At 44.0% G+C, this 22,014-nt stretch overlaps 1 protein-coding gene across 1 annotated transcript in view; it reads right to left on the bottom strand.

The window, feature by feature from the left end:
• Positions 1-22,014, bottom strand: part of LOC143934432 (tumor necrosis factor receptor superfamily member 14-like) — an 87,370-nt gene that overhangs the window by 3,549 nt on the left and 61,807 nt on the right. Inside the window, exons 4-6 of the mRNA XM_077458045.1 lie at positions 19,385-19,534; positions 10,836-10,926; positions 7,537-7,688 (exon numbers count right to left, since the gene is read on the bottom strand). Of these exons, the coding sequence (XP_077314171.1) occupies positions 7,537-7,688; positions 10,836-10,926; positions 19,385-19,534 (393 nt within the window). The remainder of the gene's footprint in view (positions 1-7,536; positions 7,689-10,835; positions 10,927-19,384; positions 19,535-22,014) is intronic.

Genomic DNA, 22,014 nt, shown 5'->3' with positions numbered 1-22,014 from the left:
TTTCTTTTGGTGGTATTTAATCACCACTACATTTTTTTATTTTTTACACTATAAACAAAAAGAAGAGTGTCAATTTTGAAAAAAACAACAATATTTTTACCTTGTGCTATAATTAATATCCCCTAAATGTAAAAAAACAAAAAACAAATTTCTTCATCAGTTTAGGCCGATATATATTCTTCTACATATTTTTGGTAAAAAAATAAATAAATAATAATAAAAAAAAATCGCAATTAGCGTATATTGATTTATTTTCGCAAAAGTTATGGCATCTACAAACTATCGGAAAGATATATGCCATTTTTATTTATTTATTCATCTTTTTACTAGTAATGGCAGTTTAGTGCTAATGCGAAATTGCGACGGACAGAGTGGACATTTTTGATACATTTATTTGACCAATGAGATCTATACCTCAATCAGTGCTATAAAAATGCACTGAATACTGTGTAAATGTCACTGGCAGGGAAGGGGTTAACACTAGGGAAAGATCAAGGGGTTACATGTGCATTCCCTCAGATTGGTCTAACTGTTTAGGGATGTGACTTACTAGGGGAGGAGACAGATTGTTGTTCCTACTTAGTAGGAACAAACGATCTGTCTCCTTTGCCCTGACAGAACAGGGATTTGTGTGTTTACACACACAAATCCCCACGCTGGCACTCGTGCATGCGATCACCCAGTTTATCTGAGCCGGTTGTGCTCTTGTGCACATTTTTATTGAGCTTCTTTGAGCTTTTTTGAGCATAAGCGTTTTTTTCCACGATCCCTCCTTAACTTGGGGTGCAGTGTTTGAAAGGCAGAACCTACTCTCAAACTCACCCAATGAGTTCAATGGGGCTGCAGAGCAACCACGTGCTGAATGCTCTGCTCTTGGTTGCGGCAGGTTCCCACAATGTAAAATTTCTGTTCTGCAATTTAAAAATAAGAGTGAAGGCCCATTCCCACTGGACAGCTGTGGCACACTAAACAGCAGCAGTTATTAGTGTGCAGCAGCTGTTGGTTCCAGTTGCAGTAAGTTGGTGGTATGGGCTGTGTGATGTGCGTTTCAGTGCATTACTCAGTTCCCCCTTTTTTTGTGTCAAAGTCATGTCAATGTAAAGCAGCGCGTTGCGTGTCACTATCATACATGCATGGTTTTGCACAGAGCAGCCCGGCTACTCCTCTTCTCGGGTCCCTCTTCGTTGGTCTTGGCCTCTCCCTCCTGACGAGTGCCCCCATAGACCAGCAGCTTGCTATGGGGGCACCCGAGCCAAGTCAGAGCTCAGTGTATTCATTCAAACACGGAGCCCCGACCTGGCCCGACCCTGTCCCCTCTCTCCCCTGATTGGCTAATTTGGAAGTAAGAAGTGGAAGTAAAGGAGCCCCTGTTATCCAGTAAATGCAGGTATTAAAGATGTTTTATTTGAAGTTTTTAGCAATAAAATGAGGCCAACGCATTTAGGGAGACTAAGGACTCCCCATTCATTGGGGCTGCTAATAAAAATTGTTAAAGAATGATCTTGTTGGGGGTGCCTTTGGCAGATAGATCGGACCGACAGATGTTTAAACACTGACTATGTGTTCAGACTGAGGCATAGTCAGCACACATAGTCAGCGTTTGGACATATATCGGTCCGATCTATGTGTTATTGGCAGCCCTGATAAAGGGGAAGTCCTTAGACCTGCTAAACATGTTGGCCTAATTTTATTACTGAAACTTCAAATAAAACATCTTGGATAGCGGGCGCTCCTTTACTTTCACTTCTTTTCAAGCAAACGTGGAGTCGACCACAAGGCCGTACCCCGAGGTAGCAGCCCAGGCCCCAACAAGGCTCAGCACCACCTTTTCCTCCAGCCGGGCATGAACCTCTGGAAACCAACTCTTCCCATCTACCCACAGCCTACATAAACTACAACAGTGACTGATCGAGTCAGTCCAGCGTGATCTACACCTCCTCTCCTAAGCTACTGACTTTGATTGACAGCTGTGGGAGCCAATGGTGGCGCAGCTGTGCTCCAGCTAATCAGGAGGAGAGTCCCGGACGGCCAAGGGAATCATGAACATCGCTGGATAGAGATAAGGCTCAGGGTAAGTATTAGGGTGTGCTGGGGGGCCTGCTACACACAAAAGGTTTTTATCCTAATACATAGAATGCATTAATATAAAAAACCTTCTGCCTTTACAACTCCTTTCACCACTTTAATACCAGGCACTGTTTGGAGCGGAGAGAGCCAAATTCAAATGAATGGTGCTGCTCCAAAAATGTTCCACAAAGAAACCAAATTAAAAACACGGTGCAGCAGCCATCACTGCGCTATGCTTAAGTGTGAATTGAGCCTACAACTCCGCTCCTACAACTCCGCTCCTACAACTCCGCTCTGTGCAGCCTATGGCAACAAGATTGCACTATGGGCTTAATTTACTAAAGGATTTCCCATGTGATATACAGGTCACGTGACTAATTTTTAAGAAATAATGAGATAATGAGAGTCAATTAATCAATAGTAAAAAATAAAATGTGATTTAAATACCACAAAAAATAAGATGCATTCTATGCATTAAGATAAAAAAAACTTCTGTGTGCAGCAGTCCCCATAATACTTACCTGAGATCCATCTAGATCCAGCAATGTTGCACACGAGACTTGGCTGTCCAGGATTCCCCTCCTCATTGGCTGAGACACATAGCGGGTGCTATTGGCACCCGCTGCTGTCAATCAATGTCATTGAGCCAATGAGGAGAGAAAAGGGGCTCCATGGACACAGGGCAGTGGTTTGGCTCCAGTGCCCCCATAGCAAGCTGCTTGCGGGGAGGGGGGGGGGGTCGCAATCAACAAGAGGGAGGGGCCAGGAGTGCACACACACACACACACACACATATTCGATATTTATCACCTGCTGTGGGCAGCCAGTATTTTAGTAATGCAAAAGATAACAATGAGGGGAACTCTGTATTGACCAGTAAGTTAACCACTTGCCGACCGCCGAACATAGATGTACGTTTGCAGAATGGCACAGGCAGGCAAATGGGCGTACCTGTACGTCCCTTTGAATTTGCCGCCTATCGGGCACGCCCGCCACACACCATGGGAGCGTGCCTGTGGGTCCCGCGAACACAATGTTCGCCGGTGGCCTGCGATTGCGGTGAATGAAGGCAGAACGGGGAGATGCCTTTGTAAACAAGGCATTTCCCTGTTCTGCCTAGCAACATGACAGAGATCCACCGCTCCCCGTCATCGAGAGCAGTGATCTCTGTCATGTTGTAGTGAGCCCACCCCCCCTACAGTTAGAACACCTCCCTAGAACACACTTAACCTCTTGATTGCCCCCTAGTGTTTAACCCTTTCCCTGTCAGTGTCATTTTTACAGTAATCATGTTCCCATATAGTGTCAAAAGTGTCCGATTCACCATAATGTCGCAGTCACTATAAAAATCGCAGCTCACCGCCATTACTAGTAAAAAAAAAATATATATATATAAAAATGCCATAAATCTATCCCCTATTCTGTAGATGCTATAACTGACCTGAGCTCATATTTTAAACATTTATGTGTTTATGTCTTGTTGCTACATTTTCAATAAAAATCTTTTCTAAACAAATTTAAATGACTGTAATTTTGCCGCGGAAAAGCCCCACTGGGGGAGACTTTCCCATATTGTAGACACTATAACTTTTGCGCAAAACAATCAAAATACACTTATTGCGATTTTATTTTTACCAAAAATATGTAGAAGAATATGTATCGTCCTAAACTGTGGAAGAAATTTGTTTTTTTTTATACATTTTTTGGTGATATTTATTTATAGCAAAAAGTAAAAAATTTTTGTTTTTTTTTCAAAATTGACGGCTTTTTTTTGTTTATAGCGAAAAAAAAAAAAACAGAGGTGATCAAATACCAACAAAAGAAAGCTCTATTTGTGGGGAAAAAAAGGATGTCAATTTTGTTTGGGTACAGCATTGCATGACCGCGCAATTGTCAGTTAAAGTGGCACAGTGCCGAATCGCAAAAAATGCTCTGGTCGAGAAGGGGGTAAAATCTTCCAGGTGGTTATACACTATACACTATATCAGTGTGGAAATATTCTGCCTTGAGCTCAGGAATGAAAATAAATTGTAACATTTCACCAGAGGAAGATTAGTTTTGTGATTGACAGCACACTAGAATGTTTTCATAGTTTCACAATGTCTCTGTGTGCATTCATTTAGGCCAGGGGGGGCCAACCACATGTGGCCCGCTGCGCCCTCTGATGTGGCCCGCCACCTCCTGCTCTGGGATGGCGGGTCGGCAAGCTCAGATCACAGCGTTCCCGACCCGCCATCCCCGACCATCAATGTGAAGAACGGAGCAGGCACTAGAAGAAGCAGAGTCGATGCTTCCTGTATACAGGCAGAGTGATATCAAATGTACTGCACCTGTGAAACAAGCCAGAGCGATACAGGAAGCATCGGCTCTGCTCTCTACTGCAGCCATATACTTCCTCCAGCACCGGCTCCTGTCACACTGATGATCGTGGATGGGGGGTCAGGAACCCACAATCTGGGACAGCAGCCACCAGCAGTACCCACCAGCAGTACCAGCCAGTAGTACCCCCTAACAGTACCCAACCAGCAGTACCCCCCAACAGTATCCACCAGCAGTACCCCCCCCAGCAGTACCAGCCAACAATACCCACCAGCAGTACCGGCCAGCAATACCCACCAGCAGTAGCACCCGCCAGCAGAACCCCCCAGCAGTACCCTCCAGCAATACCAGTCAGCAGTACCAGCCAGCAGTACCCGCCAGCAGAAACCCCCAGCAGTACCTGACAGTATAATGCCCCAGCAGTAACAGCCAGCAGTACCCCCCAGCAGTACCAGCCAGCAATACCTGCCAGCAGTACTAGCCAACAGTACCTGACAATAGTGCCCCCCCCCCCAGCAGTACCAGCTATTAGTACCAGCCAGCAGTGCCAGCCAGCTTTACCTGCAAGAAGTAAAAGCCAGTAGTACCCACCCGAAGTACCTGCCCTGGAGGACGGCCAGCAGCAACCTCCAGCCATACGTGCCCTAGGGACAGCAGCAGCCACCAGCAATAACCACCTGGGGGACAGCAGCAGCCAGCAGTACCTGCAGGAATTCTGAGGAAAAAGTGAAGCTTAAGGTCAGTTGAGGTGCAGGTAAACTGCAGTGCTTCATGTGATCGGTCCAAATCATGTCCGCCTGTCCGTTTTTCATGCGGACCCAAACTAACTCTCCATTCACCTTTATAGAGCGGCAGATGTAAACTGACTTGTGTTCGTTTACACCTGCTTATCTCCAATCCGATCTGCTTAAAAAAAGGGGGATATGTCTCCTTCTTTCTGGGCGAATCAGGTCAGAGGGCCCATAGAGTAGAGCAGGCTGTGTCTGTGTCCGTAGAGCTGACACAGACCTATCATCTGCCTGCTCTACTCATTGTGGCTCGGGACTGGTTACCAAGTTGCTAAAGTGGCCTTCACTCTTCAAAAGGTTGGAAACCCCTGATTTAGGCCCTAAATTTTGGGGCCTGCTCACACTAGAATGCAGTAAGCTGGGTAAGCTGCATTCACGTGCGGCTTTCCACACTGCATTGCAATCACACTGCCCTTGTGATATGCTGCAAGGGGCAGTGAAAAGTTAATGACACCAAAAATGCAGGTCACAGTGTGTTTGCCCGCACCGGGCTGCCCTGGATCACATGGTACAAAAGTACCATACAATGCGGTTCAAAAAGTTGTGCATGCACTACTTTTGGTGCGGTGCAGTGCGATTTCAGCATGAATGGGGCTGAAACTGCACTGCACAGAACTGCATGTGAATCATGTTCCAGTGCGATTTACATGCAGTTCCTAGTCTGAATGGGCCTTTACAGAACTATCTTCCTCTGGTGCAGTGTTAGCCTGTAACAAAAAAAATAATAAAAAATTGTGAAAAAACAAATGTAAAAATAAAAAGACACATTTAAGTATCAAGTATAGTAAATATTTGAAACATTTGTTAAATAATGCTTGTTTTTTAGTGAACTGACTACTTTTAATTGACTATTTTGAAATGAGTGAAATTAAGTTAATTTAACTTAAACATTAATGTGGTATTTATCTCTTAGTGAATTGAACCCCTATATCTGATATCTGTAATTGTAAAAGGTAAGATATTCTCTAATGCCGTGTACACACAGCCGGACTTTTCGACAGCAAAAATCCGACGGAACAAATCCGTCCGACAATTCAACCGTGTGGGCTTCATCGGACCTTTGCTGTTGAAAAATCAGACCAACTTTAGATTTAGAACATGTTTCAAATCTTTCTGATGGACTCAATTCTGGTCAAAAAAAATCAGTTCGTTTGTATGCTAATCCGAAGGATGAAAACCGACGCTAGGGCAGCTATTGGCTACTGGCTATGAACTTCCTTATTTTAGTCCGGTCGTACGTCATCACAGTCAAATCCGTTGGACTTTGGTGTGATTGTGTATAGATAAGTCCGATTCGACAGAAGTCCTTCAAAAGTCCGTCGAAAAGTCCTGTGTACACGGCATAAGTTTTTTACTAACGTCTGTATTTCCAATGGAGCAAGTCATTTCTCTCCCTGTCCCGGTGACCACCAATGTTTTTTTTCTTCTTCATGTGGCTATGTGTGTTTGCATTTACTCTACCTGAATAATTATTGTTAAGACAAAATCCCAGCCACGTGAGAAGGTATTGTTTTCAGGCAGTTGGATTTGACAGGTGCCTGCTACTTCTCCTCTCCCTCCAAAATAGGGAGAAAAATGCAAGCCCAGGTGACCTAAACAAGATGATCTGATCTGACATGCATATTTCTAAAAAAAGATTTTATTGGCAGTTTTTTCACTCATGCAATGCCAATGGCCATACTGTGTCTATGTGTAACTTGCATTGTCAAAAGCAACTGAGCAAAAAATCCCTCTGCAGCATTACTAAGCAGGAGGCACAGCCTGCGTATGGTATACCATAGGCCAGTCTTTTTCAACCAGGGTGCCTTCAGGTTTCCGCAGGAGTGCCTTGGCAAATTTCCTAAACATTGCCCAAAAACTGTATACAGACCAGTGGGTGGATGAAGCCTGCATTATAGTTACAAAAAAGCAACACGTTTTCATTGTTCACCATTATAACCTTCCAGTCATTGGCATCCTAGTAACCAATGTTAGCATCGGTTGATAAGGGGGGGGGGGGGCGTCAGGCGCCTGCACAGCATCCTTGTTTGCCTCTCCCCTGCCACTCTCCATTAGCACTGGAATCACAGTAGCTGAATGAGGGAGAGAAACCTTGCAATACTAGTCAGTACCAAAGTGAAAAGGTGTGCTTGCCTAGAAAGAATAAATCACCTCTAAAGTTGGGTGCCCTACATGTGTGGATGTTGATGCATTATATAAAACTATTAGTTTCGTTTTTTACATTTTAGAATGGGATACCTCGAGGTTGTACATAGTTTTTAAGGGTACTTTGACTGAAAAAAGGCTGAGAAACACTGCTATAGGCAAACAGGGTCAACCCCAGAGTACATATGTAACTAATAATTTGCAATTGCCAACATACCTTTTATACAGACGTGTCGATAAAGAAACAATGAAGTAATTGAGAAAAATACAACTGAAACGATGGTTAAATAATAAGACCTCCCATCTACACAAACTGAATCCGAGGTGGATGTTCCTTGACTAGACTCCTGGCGACCCTGTTTAATGCACCTACAGGAGACATGCATATTATTTACATATAAGTGTATAGAAATATATTTCTGATAGGGTAAATAGCTGTAAATGATTATTGTAGCAGAAAGCTATATTTGAACATCAGTATAAAAGAAAATTCTACATTTTACAGTTATTTCAACCTACATATATATCACATAAGTGGCAAAATGATCAGGGTCTTAGCAGTCACACTTGTGACTGGGCCCTGGAGTTCCACCACTTTAGGGGGACCCACCCGCCCATCTGTCAGTGTAAGCTGCCCCCCTTGGCCCATCTGCCAGTATAAAGGGCACCCCTGCCCGTCTCCCAGTGTGAGGAGCGCCACTACCACGCTGTTATGAGGGATTTGCCCGCTGAGGGGAGAGAAGGCAGAGCTGAGACTCTGGACCGCCCCGCCTAACCAGAGAGAATGTAGGGAGGCGAGGGCAGACATTGAAAAAGAAAGTCAGCTGAAACCAATGAAGTGAAGGGTGAGGAGCTCTCCCCTCTGCGACTGCGAGGAGTCTCCATGAGGCAAAGGCATTCCTGGAGGCACGGTGACAGAATTCTGAGGAGGAATTGATTGATTCAAGTAAGTGACAAATTGCCAGTGCAATAGATCCCAACCTTCAGCAGGTGATGGGAGGATAGGGATGAGATCAGTGGTGGTGGTGGGGGGATGGGATCAGTAAGAGGCAGAGGTGGTGGTGGGACAGGATGGCACCACTGCTGCCACTGATGCCACCCCTCCTCATCACCACCGCTACCATAAACCCCCCCACAGAAATGTTTTACTTTGTTGTACAGTGAAAAAAAAAAGTATCAGTTATTCTTTTTCAGGAGGCCCTTCATGATTTCTTGCACCGGGGCCCCTGAAGTTTCTAGTTACACCTTTGTATTACCAAGCAGTACCACCCAGGGCTGCCGGTAGGGAGGTACTAGCAGCCCTCCTATAGAGTGTTGCTGGTAATTACTGGCACTTTTTTCCTGCCAGTAATTACCAGTGAAAGAAAAAGGTTGCCAGTGAAAAATATGGCTGTGAGGCTTGGCCAAAACTTTACGAGTGCTTGCTACAGTGTGTTCAGATGGTGCCGGCAGTGTGTCATGTGAAGTTACGATGCAAGGGAATCAGCCGAAGCTGAAGCAGCCGAAGCCTTGTGTGCAGGTCTGTGGAACAGGAGGAAGTAGACGGGAGTGGACTGAAAGGATCACCTGGCATTGAAAGAGAGGGTTGCTGTGACTCTCCATGCCAGGAGGGAACGTGTCATGTTGGTGAGGTGCCATCACCTGCTGTCAGTGTCACTGTGAGAGTCAATTTCATGTGTGTGTGCTGCCCATTCTAATTTCTTGCCCTCTCGATTCCTGTCTCTGAGCTACTTATTTACTGTATCGTGAATAAAATAAGAAATATGTTTTTGCCCTAATATCTACCTTAAATCACTTTGCTGATTGCATATTGTACTTGTTTGTAGCCTAAATACAGAAATTTGCACTTAAAACTGTCATTTTGTAACTTTTAGATATGCCAGTAAAAACTTGACAGTGGCAGTAAATTTTGGGTGTCGTGTCAGTAAATTTCAATCTGGTAGGTTGGCACTACTGCTCCCATACTGGGCCCCATCTGGTCAGAAAGTGGACCCAGCAGTGATTTGTCTACAGCCAAGCAGACAGCACACATTTGCTAGTATATGGTAGTGAACTTAGCCCCGCCCTCCCATGAATGCCCAGACATTAGAGTACTGATAGGGTAGGGTAGATGTGGCTATGATACAGGGGTTCCTCTCTTATGTTATTATTGGCTTTATTGCTATTGGGCAGTGTGGGTATCCTCCCTACCCACTTGTTTATGGAGATTGTGCTGTATATATTGTGCATATATCGGTGCACTGTGCTATAATACACCCCTGAGCACTGCGGTGTAATATCATTATAACATCGCAGTGTGCTATAATACACCCATGTGCTGTAATACTATTTCAGTGCATTGTACTGCAATATTCCACTTTCTGTACACTGTGCTATAATGCCATTACATCAGTAATACGTCAGCTGTAATACAAATATATTAGTGAACTGTGCTCCAGGCTGCTGATATTGGGGTACAGGTAGTACTCTTGGACCCAAGTAAATCCACAACAGGTAAGCAGAGGGGCATGAGCATTATGGCAGGGGCTACCTGTAGGCCTCATTAGTGCAACATCATGCCAGCGGAGTGGAAGAAAATAGTGCAGCCTCAGTCTAAATCTCTCCCCTGCCCTACTTCTCCTTCCCTGCCCCGCAAGGAGCGCCTTGTCAGGTAGGCTGTAGCAGGTTCCATAATGTCACATGACAACCCTGGGCACTCCCAATAAAGACTGCCTGTAGAAAACTACAGTAGGGGGAAAGAGACCATACCAGTGGCGGTGTGTCCATAAGGGTGCACGGGCGCCGCCCCCTCTCTCCTGCCACCCCCTCTAGCACCAATAGATAGATTCATGCATTGCATGAATCTACCTATGGCCACCTCTGCCACCCCCTAATCACCCCCTAATCAGGCACCCGGCCCCTTTTTCAGGTGCCGGGCACCTGAATTACAGCCGTGGGGTGTGTTTTTGAAGCACCTGATTAGAGCCATAGGCTCTAATAGGCATCAAAAAAGGTGACCTGTGAGCGCCATGCTGTGCTGTGTTAGAAAAGCAAATGAATATTCAATTTCCTAACATTAAACCACCTCTCCGTCAATCAGGTGCTCGGATCTGTTACCTATCATCTGATTGGCTGAAACGATAGGTGCTGTGATTGGACGCCTATCAGGCATCCAATCATAGCAGAGGATGGGACGAGAGGACAGGAGAAAACATCGAGGAGCTGTCCCATGAGACAGGGTAAGTGCAGACACTGACAGCATTTGATATGGCACAGTGGGAGCATTTAATGGGGCACAGTGGGAGCATTTGATATGGCACAGTGACTGCGTTTGATGGGCACAGTGGCTCCCTTTGATGGCACAGGGGCTGGGTTTGATGGGCACAGTGGCTGCGTTTGATGGCACATAATTACATACTAGTCACCCTTCCCAGATCTGAAGGAAATACATAAAAATTTCAGTAAGAATACAAATGTCTCTTGTGTTTAGAAATATTTTCTTAGACATGGTTTGAGATTTAAGGAAACATAACATACTTTGTCCACGCAGTGCAGGCGTTTGACATATTTGCAGTACTGAACTGACCAGGCGGACAAGCTTCACATACATTATCTGTTTTTGAGGTTCCTATTTAAAATAAAAATGTAAAAACATAGTGTAAGCTATAGTAACAGTCTCTGTAGATAAATATTACCTTTACTTTTAGACATTACATTACACTTGTACGTTATCGTTTTGACCAGTTTTGGTTCACCCCTCCCACCTTTGCAATTTTAAAAAAAGCGTGTTTTCTATGATGTGCTCATTCAAGTATCTGTATGCTTAAATGCATGGCTACACGCATCAACATACATTAGAAATGCACAATAACAAACATAAACATGCATGTGTAAATGCAAAGACAAGATGGAACTGAAATACCAGAGCGAAAAATGCCAAATCAGAATTTCATCTTTGAAATAAAAAATGCATTTGATTGCTTGCTACAGGAAATTGTGGAAACATTGCTGTAGTAATTTAAACAGATCAACACAGCAAAAATCATGTTTTTTTTGTTTGTTTGTTTTTTGGCTGACATGTTTGAAAAGTTAGAATCACATTCCCTGCCAGGATAGATATGTAGAAGATTCCATAGCTAAGTCAATCAGAGGTCACCTGAAATTTGACAGTGATGTCCTGTCAATTGCCTGACCTTGCACAGAGACTACCAGTTTCTTTATACACAATGTAAACCGTTGTGTGTAAAAAAATTAGAATCTGACTGACTGCAAATCCATATGTTCCATGAGGAAAACCAGCTGTAAAATCTTAAAGTAGAACTTTACCCAATATGTTTTTCATTTTGGATAGAGTAGGGGAGGGTTATAACCCCTGTAAGCTTTATTTTTTGCCATATGTGTCCCATTGGGTTGATTTTCCTTCACTTCCTGTCCCATAGCTAAAACCAGAAGCATGAGGAAATCCCTGCAAATTAAGAGAATTCTTTGGGGACAACCAAAAATGTGAGATTTTCTTTTACTTTCACTTTCAATGATAATGGGAAACAGGACAAATAGAGAGAATGAAACATCTTAAAGGAGAAGTATAGCCAAAGCTATTTGGTTATACTTCTCCTGCAGATCACAGGAGTGCAGTTAGTTCTGCACTCCTTTGGCCCAGTTTCAGCTGACAATGGGCTAAAGTCTGCTATCCACTGATTTAGATAAAAACAAGCAATGCGATATAACAGCGTAACAGGGTCTTAAAGCATCCAGATCAAGTAATGATACATGCCACCTGGCTCTGCTTTGAGGAACCAGGTGGTGTGTACCATTACTTGATCTGGATGTTGTGAGACCCTGTTACTCTGTTATATCATATTGCTTGTTTTTAAATGAACAAATGTGAGTGAATTTCGTTAAGCTTGGCTGGTATTCTCTTATGCGTTTTAACCACCATACTGCACTATTGGAGATTGTTTCCTTTATTCTTAGAGTTCTGTGGATTCATCCAAGCTGGAGAAGATTCTATCATTAGAGGAAAATGTTAGCAGAGGAACCACTATCAGGATTTATTACCATTATGCTGTGTTGGCCCTTTTAAGGGTCTTGTCCTGAGGTGAGTGAGTATTTTACCTGGTGACATAGCACTCTGTAGCACTCTATAGCAATTTTATATCACATGAGTTTATTATGGAATGATTGATTGATTGTTCGCTATTGGGCAGCGCTATCACAACTTTTTTCTTTACCTATGCTCACACTGCCGCCATAGAAGAACTACAACACCACAACCAGAGACTCTCAGGTAGGGGAGAGGATGCAGAGAACCGTCTTCACAGAAATAATGTTTGGGTGGTGGGTCTCCCTGAAGGTGCAAAGGGAAACCATCCTGAAATTTCTGCTCAATCATTCTCTAAAGGAGCCTACTGTATGTAGTGTAATTGGCAGACCGGGTCCCTACGGCACTAGATACCTTCCCTGATATGGTTCCTAAATTACAGAGTCCAGTAACCAGATCGAGTAGTCAGCCAGTCAAGAGTTCAATAACCAGATCAGGTAATCAGCCAGGCCAGAAGTTAGGGATCCAAGTAGAGCAACAGCAAGCAGGATAAGGAGCCAGAATGGATGTCAGCAAGCCAGTCTTTAAACAGAACCGCAGGAGATGGTTTCTTGTGATGTGACCAAGGCGAAGGCAGAGATGAAGTGAGCTGGACAGCTTTAAGTAGGCAGGTCAGACGAGCAGGATCAGGAACAGCTGGTAACTGTGGAGAGAGATGAGAGCTGGCAATTAGCCGACAGCTGAGCAGCCAGCCCAGAGAAGGAAGAGTTAAGCCAGCCCTGACAGTACCCCCTCCTCAATGACCCCTCTTCCTCAGAGGGCCACCGGGCTTGAGGGGAAAACGTCTATGGAACTCAAGGAGGAGGACAGGGGCATGTACGTCCAAGGATGAAACCCAGGAGCGTTCCTCCGGACCATACCCCTTCCAATGAACCAGGTACTGTATGTGCCCACGGAACCTACGAGAGTCAACAATGGATTGTACGCCATACTCCTCATGGTTCTCAACCTGAACAGGGTGAGGACGTGGCACCGAGGTGGTAAATTGGTTGTAGGCCAACGGTTTCAATAAGGAGACATGAAACACATTTGAGATGCGCAGGAGGAAGGTCAATTGCACAATCATAAGAATGGTGTGGAGGCAAACTACCGGCTTGACCTTTGTCAAAGACAATGCTAAAATCGTGGGACTCTTCCAGCAGGGAGGAGAGTGAAGAGGTGCACAGGACCTTGGATACCTTCAGGAAGCATGCCTCACTGCATTGTGGTGACCAAGAGAGAACCTTAGCATGGAGCCAATCAAAAGAGGGGTTGTGCCTCTGTAACCAAGGATAACTAATAACCAGCGGAAACCTGGGTGAGGAAATAACTTGGAATTGGATTATCTCATGGTGAAGAGCCCCTACAGCCATGGATAATGGAACCGTCTCATGAGTCACATGGGCAGGCTGTAAAGGTCTCCCGTCAAGAGCCTCAATAGCAAGTTGAATGTTGTGCAGCTGCAGTGGAATCGAGTGCTGCAAAACAAATGCAGCATCAATGAACAGGCATGCAGCCCCAGAGTCGATTAGAGCCTGTATCTCTATGAACGACTCAGCCTAAGAAAGGGTGACTGAAACCAGGGGCTTATCCTTCTGGATAACTGGGGACGAAACAACGCCACCTAAAGTCTGTCCATGACAGGACCTCAATGTTCGGGCGTTCCCTGGATGGGTAGGACAAGACTTAAGAAAATGACCTAAGCAATAAAAAAAGGGGGGGGGGGTTTAAGGTGCGCTATGGACGTTTAAATTTTTTTTTTGAAATCCAAAAACCAAAATGTGAGAACTTATAAACAAAAAGCGATTAATGATGAAAGGAGGGGCTGCCACTACCTTAAATATTCAACCCAAAAGGTTGAAAAACGTAGACGAATATTAAAAGAGGTAGTTGTGGCACTCACCTGCTATTAATTATACCTAGTAACTGCAGGGAACTCACCTCTCAGGAGATCTTCTGTCCTGAGCAGTGTTGGTTGGATGACGTGAGACAGAGAGTCAGGGGTCCGCATCCTCATAGGACAGTCAGTGGGGAATGAAAATTACACCTACAAGCTTTAACCAGACACTGATTGAAGTCACAAGACTGCTATATACTTCTGATGAGAAAAGGAAAACCACCGGATTGTAACCAGAGCAGCTCCATATAGCAACACAGGGACTTACACTGTGGAGGTGCATTAACCCCTTAAGGGGTAGGGAAGCTGGTGAGTGCAGAATATTGTCTTTATGCATGGGAATCGCACCTGTTGCAATCCAGGAAGCCACTGAGCACTGAAGGACACTGTCACTTTTGTTCCAGAAAGGAATTTTTTGATATAAACTCTCTGCTGCTGGACTTGTGTATTAACTTATATTTGCATTCTTCTATTTAGCGATTTTTATTTAGCGATTTTACTAAATGTAAAGTACCATATTTACATATTGTGGCACTTACAGAAGCACATAACACTTTTTTTCAGTATATATTGAAACTGTGGCATTTTATAAGCACTTAGCACTTTTCATCATGTGATTTGTAAAAACGCACATATGCACTTTTTTCTATAGAAAGTATATTGAATTTTTTGCACTAATATATAGTAACTTAGTGACTATTTTAAACAGCATTTCTGTAACACTTTCATGCACGATTCATACTGTTATCTGTATATTGCAGATATGGAATTTTTATTTTTAATTTCCAATTTTATGTTTTAATTTCATTCATGTGTAGAATTACCAGCAAGTAATAATAAGGTATAATTAGTAGCAGGTGAGTTCCCTGCAGATACTAGGTATAATTAACCACTTGACCACTGGGCACTTAAACACCCTTAATAACCAGACCAATTTTCAGCTTTCGGTGCTCTCACATTTTGAATGACAATTACTCAGTCATGCAACACTGGACCTATATGAAATGTTTGCCCTTTTTTTTCACACAAATGGAGCTTTCTTTTGGTGGTATTTAATCACCGCTGGGTTTTTTATTTTTTGTGCTATAAAAGAAAAAAATACATAAAATTCTGTAAAAAAATGAATATTTCTTTGTTTCTGTTATAAAATTTTGCAGATTAGTAATTTTTTCTTCATAAATTTTGGCCAAAATTTATACTACTACATATCTTTGGTAAAAATAAGTACAAATTGGTGGATATCATTTGGTCTTTGTGAAAGTTATAGAGTCCACAAGCTATGGTGCCAATATCTGAAAATTGATCACACCTGAAGGACTGACGGCCTATTTCAATTCTTGAGACCCTAACATGCCAGAAAAGTACAAATACCCCCCAAATGACCCCTTTTTGGAAAGAAGACATTCCAAGGTATTTAGTAAGAGGCATGATTAGTTTTTTGAAGTTGTCATTTTTTCCCACAATTCTTTGCAAAATCAAGATTATTTTTACTTTTTTTTTTCTTCACAAAATTGTCATATTATCAGTTTATTTCTCACACACAGCATATGCATACCACAAATTACACCCCAAAACACATTCTGCTATTACTCCCGAGTACGGCGATACCACATGTGTGAGACTTTTACACAGTGTGGCCACATACAGAGGCCCAACATGCAGGGAGCGCCATCAGGCGTTCTGGAGCACCCAGGACAATTCTGACATTTCTCTCCTACATGTAAAAATCATCATTTATTTGCTAGAAAATTACATAGAATCCCAAAACATTATATATGTTTTTTTAGCAAACACCCTGGAGAATACAATGGTGGTCGTTGCAACTTTTTATCTCGCACGGTACTTGCGCAGCAATTTTTCGAATGCTTTTTTTTGCTTAAAAAAAAAAAAAAACACAGTAAACTTAGCCTATTTTTTGCATAATGTGAAAGATGAAGTTACGCAGAGTAAATAGATACCCAACATGTCACTCTTCAAAATTGCAAACGCTCGTGGAATGGTGCCAAACGTCGCTACTTAAAAATCCCCAAAGGTGACGATTTAATTTTTTTTACTGGTTATATGTTTTGAGTTACAGAGGTCTAGGGCTAGAATTATTGCTCTCGCTCTAACATTCGCAGCGATACCTCACATGTGTGGTTTGAACACCGTTTTTATATGTGGGCGGGACTTCTGCATGCGAGCACATGGGGACAGGGGCGCTTTAAAAAATTTTATTTTTTTTATTGTTCATTTTACTTTATTTATTTTAGTTTGACATTTTTTTACCCAAAAATACATTTTTTGATCACTTTGAAGCACCGGAGGGCGGCGGGAGGGGGGGGGGGGTGTCTATGGCTGGGTATTGCAGGGTATCACCAACTATGGCTGGGTATCTCAGAGTATGGCTGGGTATCTCAGAGTATGGCGTTGCAGAGTATTGCGTTGCAGAGCATTGCAGGGTATTGGCGGGTGTTGCAGAGCAATGCAGAGTGTTGCAGGGTATTGGTGGGTGTTGCAGAGCATTGCAGAGTGTTTCAGGGTATTGCAGAGTGTTGCAGGTCATTGCAGAGTGTTGCAGGGTATTGGCGGGTGTTGCAGGGTACTGCAGAGTGTTGCAGAGCATTGCAGAGTGTTGCAGGGTATTGCAGAGCATTGCAGAGTGTTGCAGGGTATTGCAGAGTGTTGCAGAGTGTTGCAGAGTGTTGCAGAGTATTGCAGAGTATTGGCAGGGTATTGCAGAGTAATGGCAGGGTATTGCAGAGTGTTGCAGGGTATTGCAGAGTAATGGCAGGGTATTGCAGAGTATTAGCTGGCATTGCAGAGTATTGCAGGGTATTGCAGAGTATTGGCAGGGAATTGAGGGGTTAATTTTCAGTGAGCAGCGATGTGGGCACTGCAGATGCAGCCCACATCGCTGCTGACACCAATCTCTTCCCCCTCCGCTGTACCGATCGGTACAGAGAGGGGGAGGGAGGAACCGGCGTCATAACATGACGCCGGTTTGTTTACAAGTGATCACTCCGTCATTTGACAGAGCGATCACGTGGTAAACGGCCGCGATGAGCGGCCGTTTACCGTGATCCGGATGCTCTCGAGTGCGCGCCCCAGGGGGTGTGCGAAAGCGGAATTCTGGGAGGACGTCATATGACATCCTCCCAGAGTTAAACATCCGCCCTGTAGCCCTCATTCGGCTATGGGCCGGTTGTTAAGCGGTTAATAGCAGGTGAGCGCCACAACTACCTCTTTTAATATTCGTCAAAAAATGACCTGCCTGGCCACAATAAAGGCACAATCTCTCCCTCCTCCTAAAGGCCCTCTCATCCACAGAGAGACGCGTGAAGCCCAGGTGCATGGGTTCATCTTCACTGACCTACTTGGTACCAGGAGGCATGGGAGGTGAGGGAGGCAGGGGTGGGACTGCAAAGCTCGGAGGCAAGCGTACAGGAGGCTTCTGCAAGCGCTCCTTAAAAGAAAGTCTTTCTCTGAGTCTGGAGTCAATGAGGATGGTAAACAAGATCAAGCTCTCCAGCTCAGTAGGTATATCTCGGGCTGCTATCTCATCCTTGATGGAATCCGAGAGACCATGAGAAAAAGCAGTCATGAGGGCCTCATTGTTCCAAGTAACCTCTACTGCCAGAGTATGAAATTCAATGGCGTAGTCGGCAACAGTTCTCGTACGGGGGTCTCTTCCAACTTCTCAGCTCTCTCCGGCCTCTTCTCCACGCTCTCCCGTGTCTTCTGCTGGGCTCCTCCACTATCTTCTGCTCTTTTGCTAGAGCAGAAGTTAGCGGAGGAGCCCGGCAGAAGACACCGGAGACCGGGAGAAGAGGCCGGAGAAGTCGGGAGAGCCCTCCCCTAGTCAGAAGAGACCCCCCGGAGCTGTCTAATAAATTACTTTAAAAAACGGTCTAGTGTGTTTTTTTTATTGACACTTTTTCCCCCCCAGGGGAATGGGTAGGGGTACGATGTACCCCATACTCATTCACATAGGATGGGGGGCTGGTATCTGGGGGCCTCATTATTAAAGGGGGCTCCCGGATTCCGATAAGCCCCCCGCCCACAGACCCTGACAATCAATGGCCAGGGTTGTCGGGAAGAGGCCCTTTTTCCTCATCAACATGACAAGGTGCTTTGGAGTGGGTGGGCCGCAGGGTGCCCCCGCCCCAAAGCACCCACCCTCCATGTGGAGGGAATGCGGCCTGGTACAGTTCAGGAGGGGGCACTTGCTCGTCCCTACCCCCTTTCCTGACCGGCCGAGCTGTGTGCTCGGATAAGGGTCTGGTATGGATCTTGGGGGGACCCCCACGCCGTATTTTCAGTGTAAGGGGTACCCCTTAAAATCCATAAAAGACTGAATGACCTGGTATGCCCTTGGAGGGGGAACCCATGCCGTTTTTTATTTAAAATTTGGCGTGGTCCTCCCCCTCAAGATTCGTACCAAACACAGTGCCTAGTATTGGCGGGGATCCAAGTCAGATCCCTGTTAACTGAAGTCGGATGCGTCTCTGACTTCAGGTCGCAGGGCAAAGTCGGATCCAAAGTAGGATGAGTGTCGTGTCGCACCTCCTTTCCTGGAAGCATCCTAACACTCATTTTAATGAAAAAGAAACAGCTGATTAACCACATGGAAAGTCCCTACATGTTCCCTGAATCCTTCTGTTTCACTTTCAACAAACTTTGGTTTCTTTTTTTCCCTTCAGTTTAAAACAGAAGAAAAAGAATATGTAGTAACTAGAAGCCTAAACCAGCTTTTGAAGCATTTCCTTTTTATTTCAGTCCAGTGTACGTTCTTTTCTCCAGAATCTACCAAGCTCCAATGAAGGGGGGCCCATTGAGCCTCCAAAACAAGTTGGGATCAATTGAATGTGACTTTTAATAAAAACAACTTATGGATTTTACATATTGTGTCTGCCACTTTACTCAATACATGTATCATGACTGTCATTTAATGGAGAGCCACCTGAAAGGAAAATGTATCCCATACTAGATCTAAGATCAAATTTTAATATTTACTTCAGGGGAGATCAGCAGAGCAAGCGGAGTCCACCAAACAGAGGCGCCCATGTAAAAGGGCCCTTATGCTGCAGCACAAATTTAAATGAATATTAACAAACACTATATTCTTACCATGTACTTTGATGTACTGCCCAGCTTTACAGATACTGTGTGGTTGGCATAAGTCACATGAACCTTTTTCAGAACAGTAATATCCAGGTTTACAATCACAAACTGCATTTGAAGTATACGAACATTCCTTTATTTCCAACAGCCCACCTCCTGGAGAGAAAAAAAATCTGTTAAATGTAATTACTCAAAACTGCATTTAATAAAGCATCACTGAACAACATTGAGAAATGTTACTACGCTGGCAAATGTGTGCCCATTACTTGAATGGGAAATTTGGAATACTGGCATTAAATTATATTGCATTTAGATATGAATTGGTAAAGTCTGAAGTGTGAAGTCAAAGAGAACTGTCCTTTTAAGCCCCTGTACACACGGTCGGAGATTTCCACAACCAAATCCGTCGGATTTTGTCCGTCGGATCTTGTCCGAAACTGTTGCATACACACGGTCGGGCCAAGTTGGCGAAAAAGCCGATCTTTCAGAACGTGATGACATAATTTCGTTACGATGGGACTACGTTCAGGCTAGTAGCCAATCGCTTTGATGTAGGAATTTGATCTGAGCATGCGTGGCACTTGGTCCGATGAAAATGCTCTACACATGATCGGATTAGGTCCGTCTGGCCCAGTTGGTCGGGAAATATTTCCAACATGTTGGAAAATTGGGTCGGACGGAGATTCGGACGGAATCAGTCCGATGCATACCACACACAGTCGGATTATCCGACGACACGGTCCGATAAGACGCAATCCGACAGATTATACGACCGTGTGTACAAGGGCTAAGTCTGGATCTCTCACATGTCGGTGCCAGTGCCCACCATACTGTATTGCAAGCATTTTTGTGCATTGAGGCGCATTGTGATGCACAGTGTTAGGAAGTCCTTTCACAACAAATGAGCTGCAATGCACAAAAAATAGTGCAGTTTACTTTTTTTTGCAGTGAAGGGCATATCTTGTTAAGAAGTGATGTGGTGCATTGGGGTGTCATTCAAAATGAATCGCACCATAGTGCACCAATGCTCTTACTCTGCATTACCACACATTGAATTGAATGGACCCTAAAACCTCATTCACATGGGTTTGTTTAGTCCAGTTGTGGATTCTTATAGCAAGAATCTGCAGACTCTTGCAACTAAAATCACTGGTGGTTCTGGGCAGCTGCTGCCAGTAAGCCTTTACAAAGCCATGATAGGCTGACAGGAGTTGCAGCTCTCTGTTGCTGTTTGCATGTAATGACACAGACAGAAATTACCAGAGCATAGAGATAGATGATCATCACAGGATGATCACAGTCTCCTATGCTCCTTGATTTAGAATAAAGGAGGGGACTAAGTGGGTCCTGTAATAGATTTAGGAAACAAAGTAGAGAAAAGAGGGATCAAAGTCTAGATGCCAATACATCAGTAACTTTTTTAGAGACATCCCCAGATGGGCCAGACAGAAAGGAACCCAGAGGGCCATATAGGAAAAACGAAACGAAAAAGGAAAGAGAACCCAAATACAGAAACAGGGGCGATCCAGGATGGGGAACTCTACTTCCCGGGAGAGCAGGGTAACCACACAAAATCAGAAAAAAAAAAAAGACTTAAACATTCATTTTCAATATATTTTTTATTCAAAAATTTGTCAGGATACAAATAGAATATCATTGCATAAAGATCTTTACACTCTTAAGAGGTTATCAAATATCTAATCCATATGTCTTCCACGTAAAATTATAACATTAATTATAGTTAAGTAAGGCTACCGCCCACTCGAACCTGAGCGGAGTACTTATAACTTCTTGGTAATGTTGGATCAAGTTGTACCACCTTTAGTATATCTCCAGATCAGAGTCCTTGACACCAAAGAAGGTTAGGTATTTAGAGTTCGTTAACATTGCTCCTCCATCAGAGTCGAGAAGAGAGAGGCTCTAGGACTCTCCATTTGTATCCATAAATTGAATCATTGAACATAAAAAGAGAAATAAGGAGGAGAAGAAGAGAAGTAAATTAGAGTAAAATTAATTATAATAAAATGAGGAAGAGGAGGGGGGAAGGATGGGAAGGGGAGGAAAAGGAAAAAAGTAAAGGTCAGGAATCCAAAGTAGGAGTCATTTCCCTCGGGCTGGGCCCCCAAATGTCTAGTTCTAGAAACTATGGGGCCTGATGGTACTTAATCCAGGGGGTCCACACCCTGTCAAATCTGGCCTGTCTGTCTTTAAGAATGCTGGTCAATTTTTAATTGACCATGATCCAAGAAATTTTAAACATTATTAATTTATTTTAAAACATTAAAAGTGTTTGTTAACACCAAAAATATATAAATAGATTCGGGTCCCTTAAAGTAGATTACACCGCACAGTGCTTGTGCTGTGTAATCTGTCCCCATCTAAACTGTAAAAAATACCTCCCTGAACCTGCCACTTCCTGTATGCCCTCTCCATACTGACCACGAAAATCAGGGCTACTGAGCCCTGACCACCGTGGTTAGAGTGTCATACGCTGCCCTGCTCTCAGCTTTTCTCTCTCTCCCTCACCCCCTCCTTCCTGCCTGTCATCTCCTTCTCTGTGTCTGTCTCTGGCCTGGCCCCCTCACCGCTATTCTTGTAAAAGAAAAAGCTAAAATTGTCACTGCCAACCCCTCTAA

The sequence above is a fragment of the Lithobates pipiens genome, unplaced genomic scaffold (assembly GCF_037356315.1).
Source record: "Lithobates pipiens isolate NorthernLeopardFrog02 unplaced genomic scaffold, aLitPip1_a1.2 Scaffold_27, whole genome shotgun sequence".
Lineage (NCBI taxonomy): Eukaryota > Metazoa > Chordata > Amphibia > Anura > Ranidae > Lithobates > Lithobates pipiens.
This window is presented reverse-complemented; position numbering and strand designations above follow the sequence as displayed.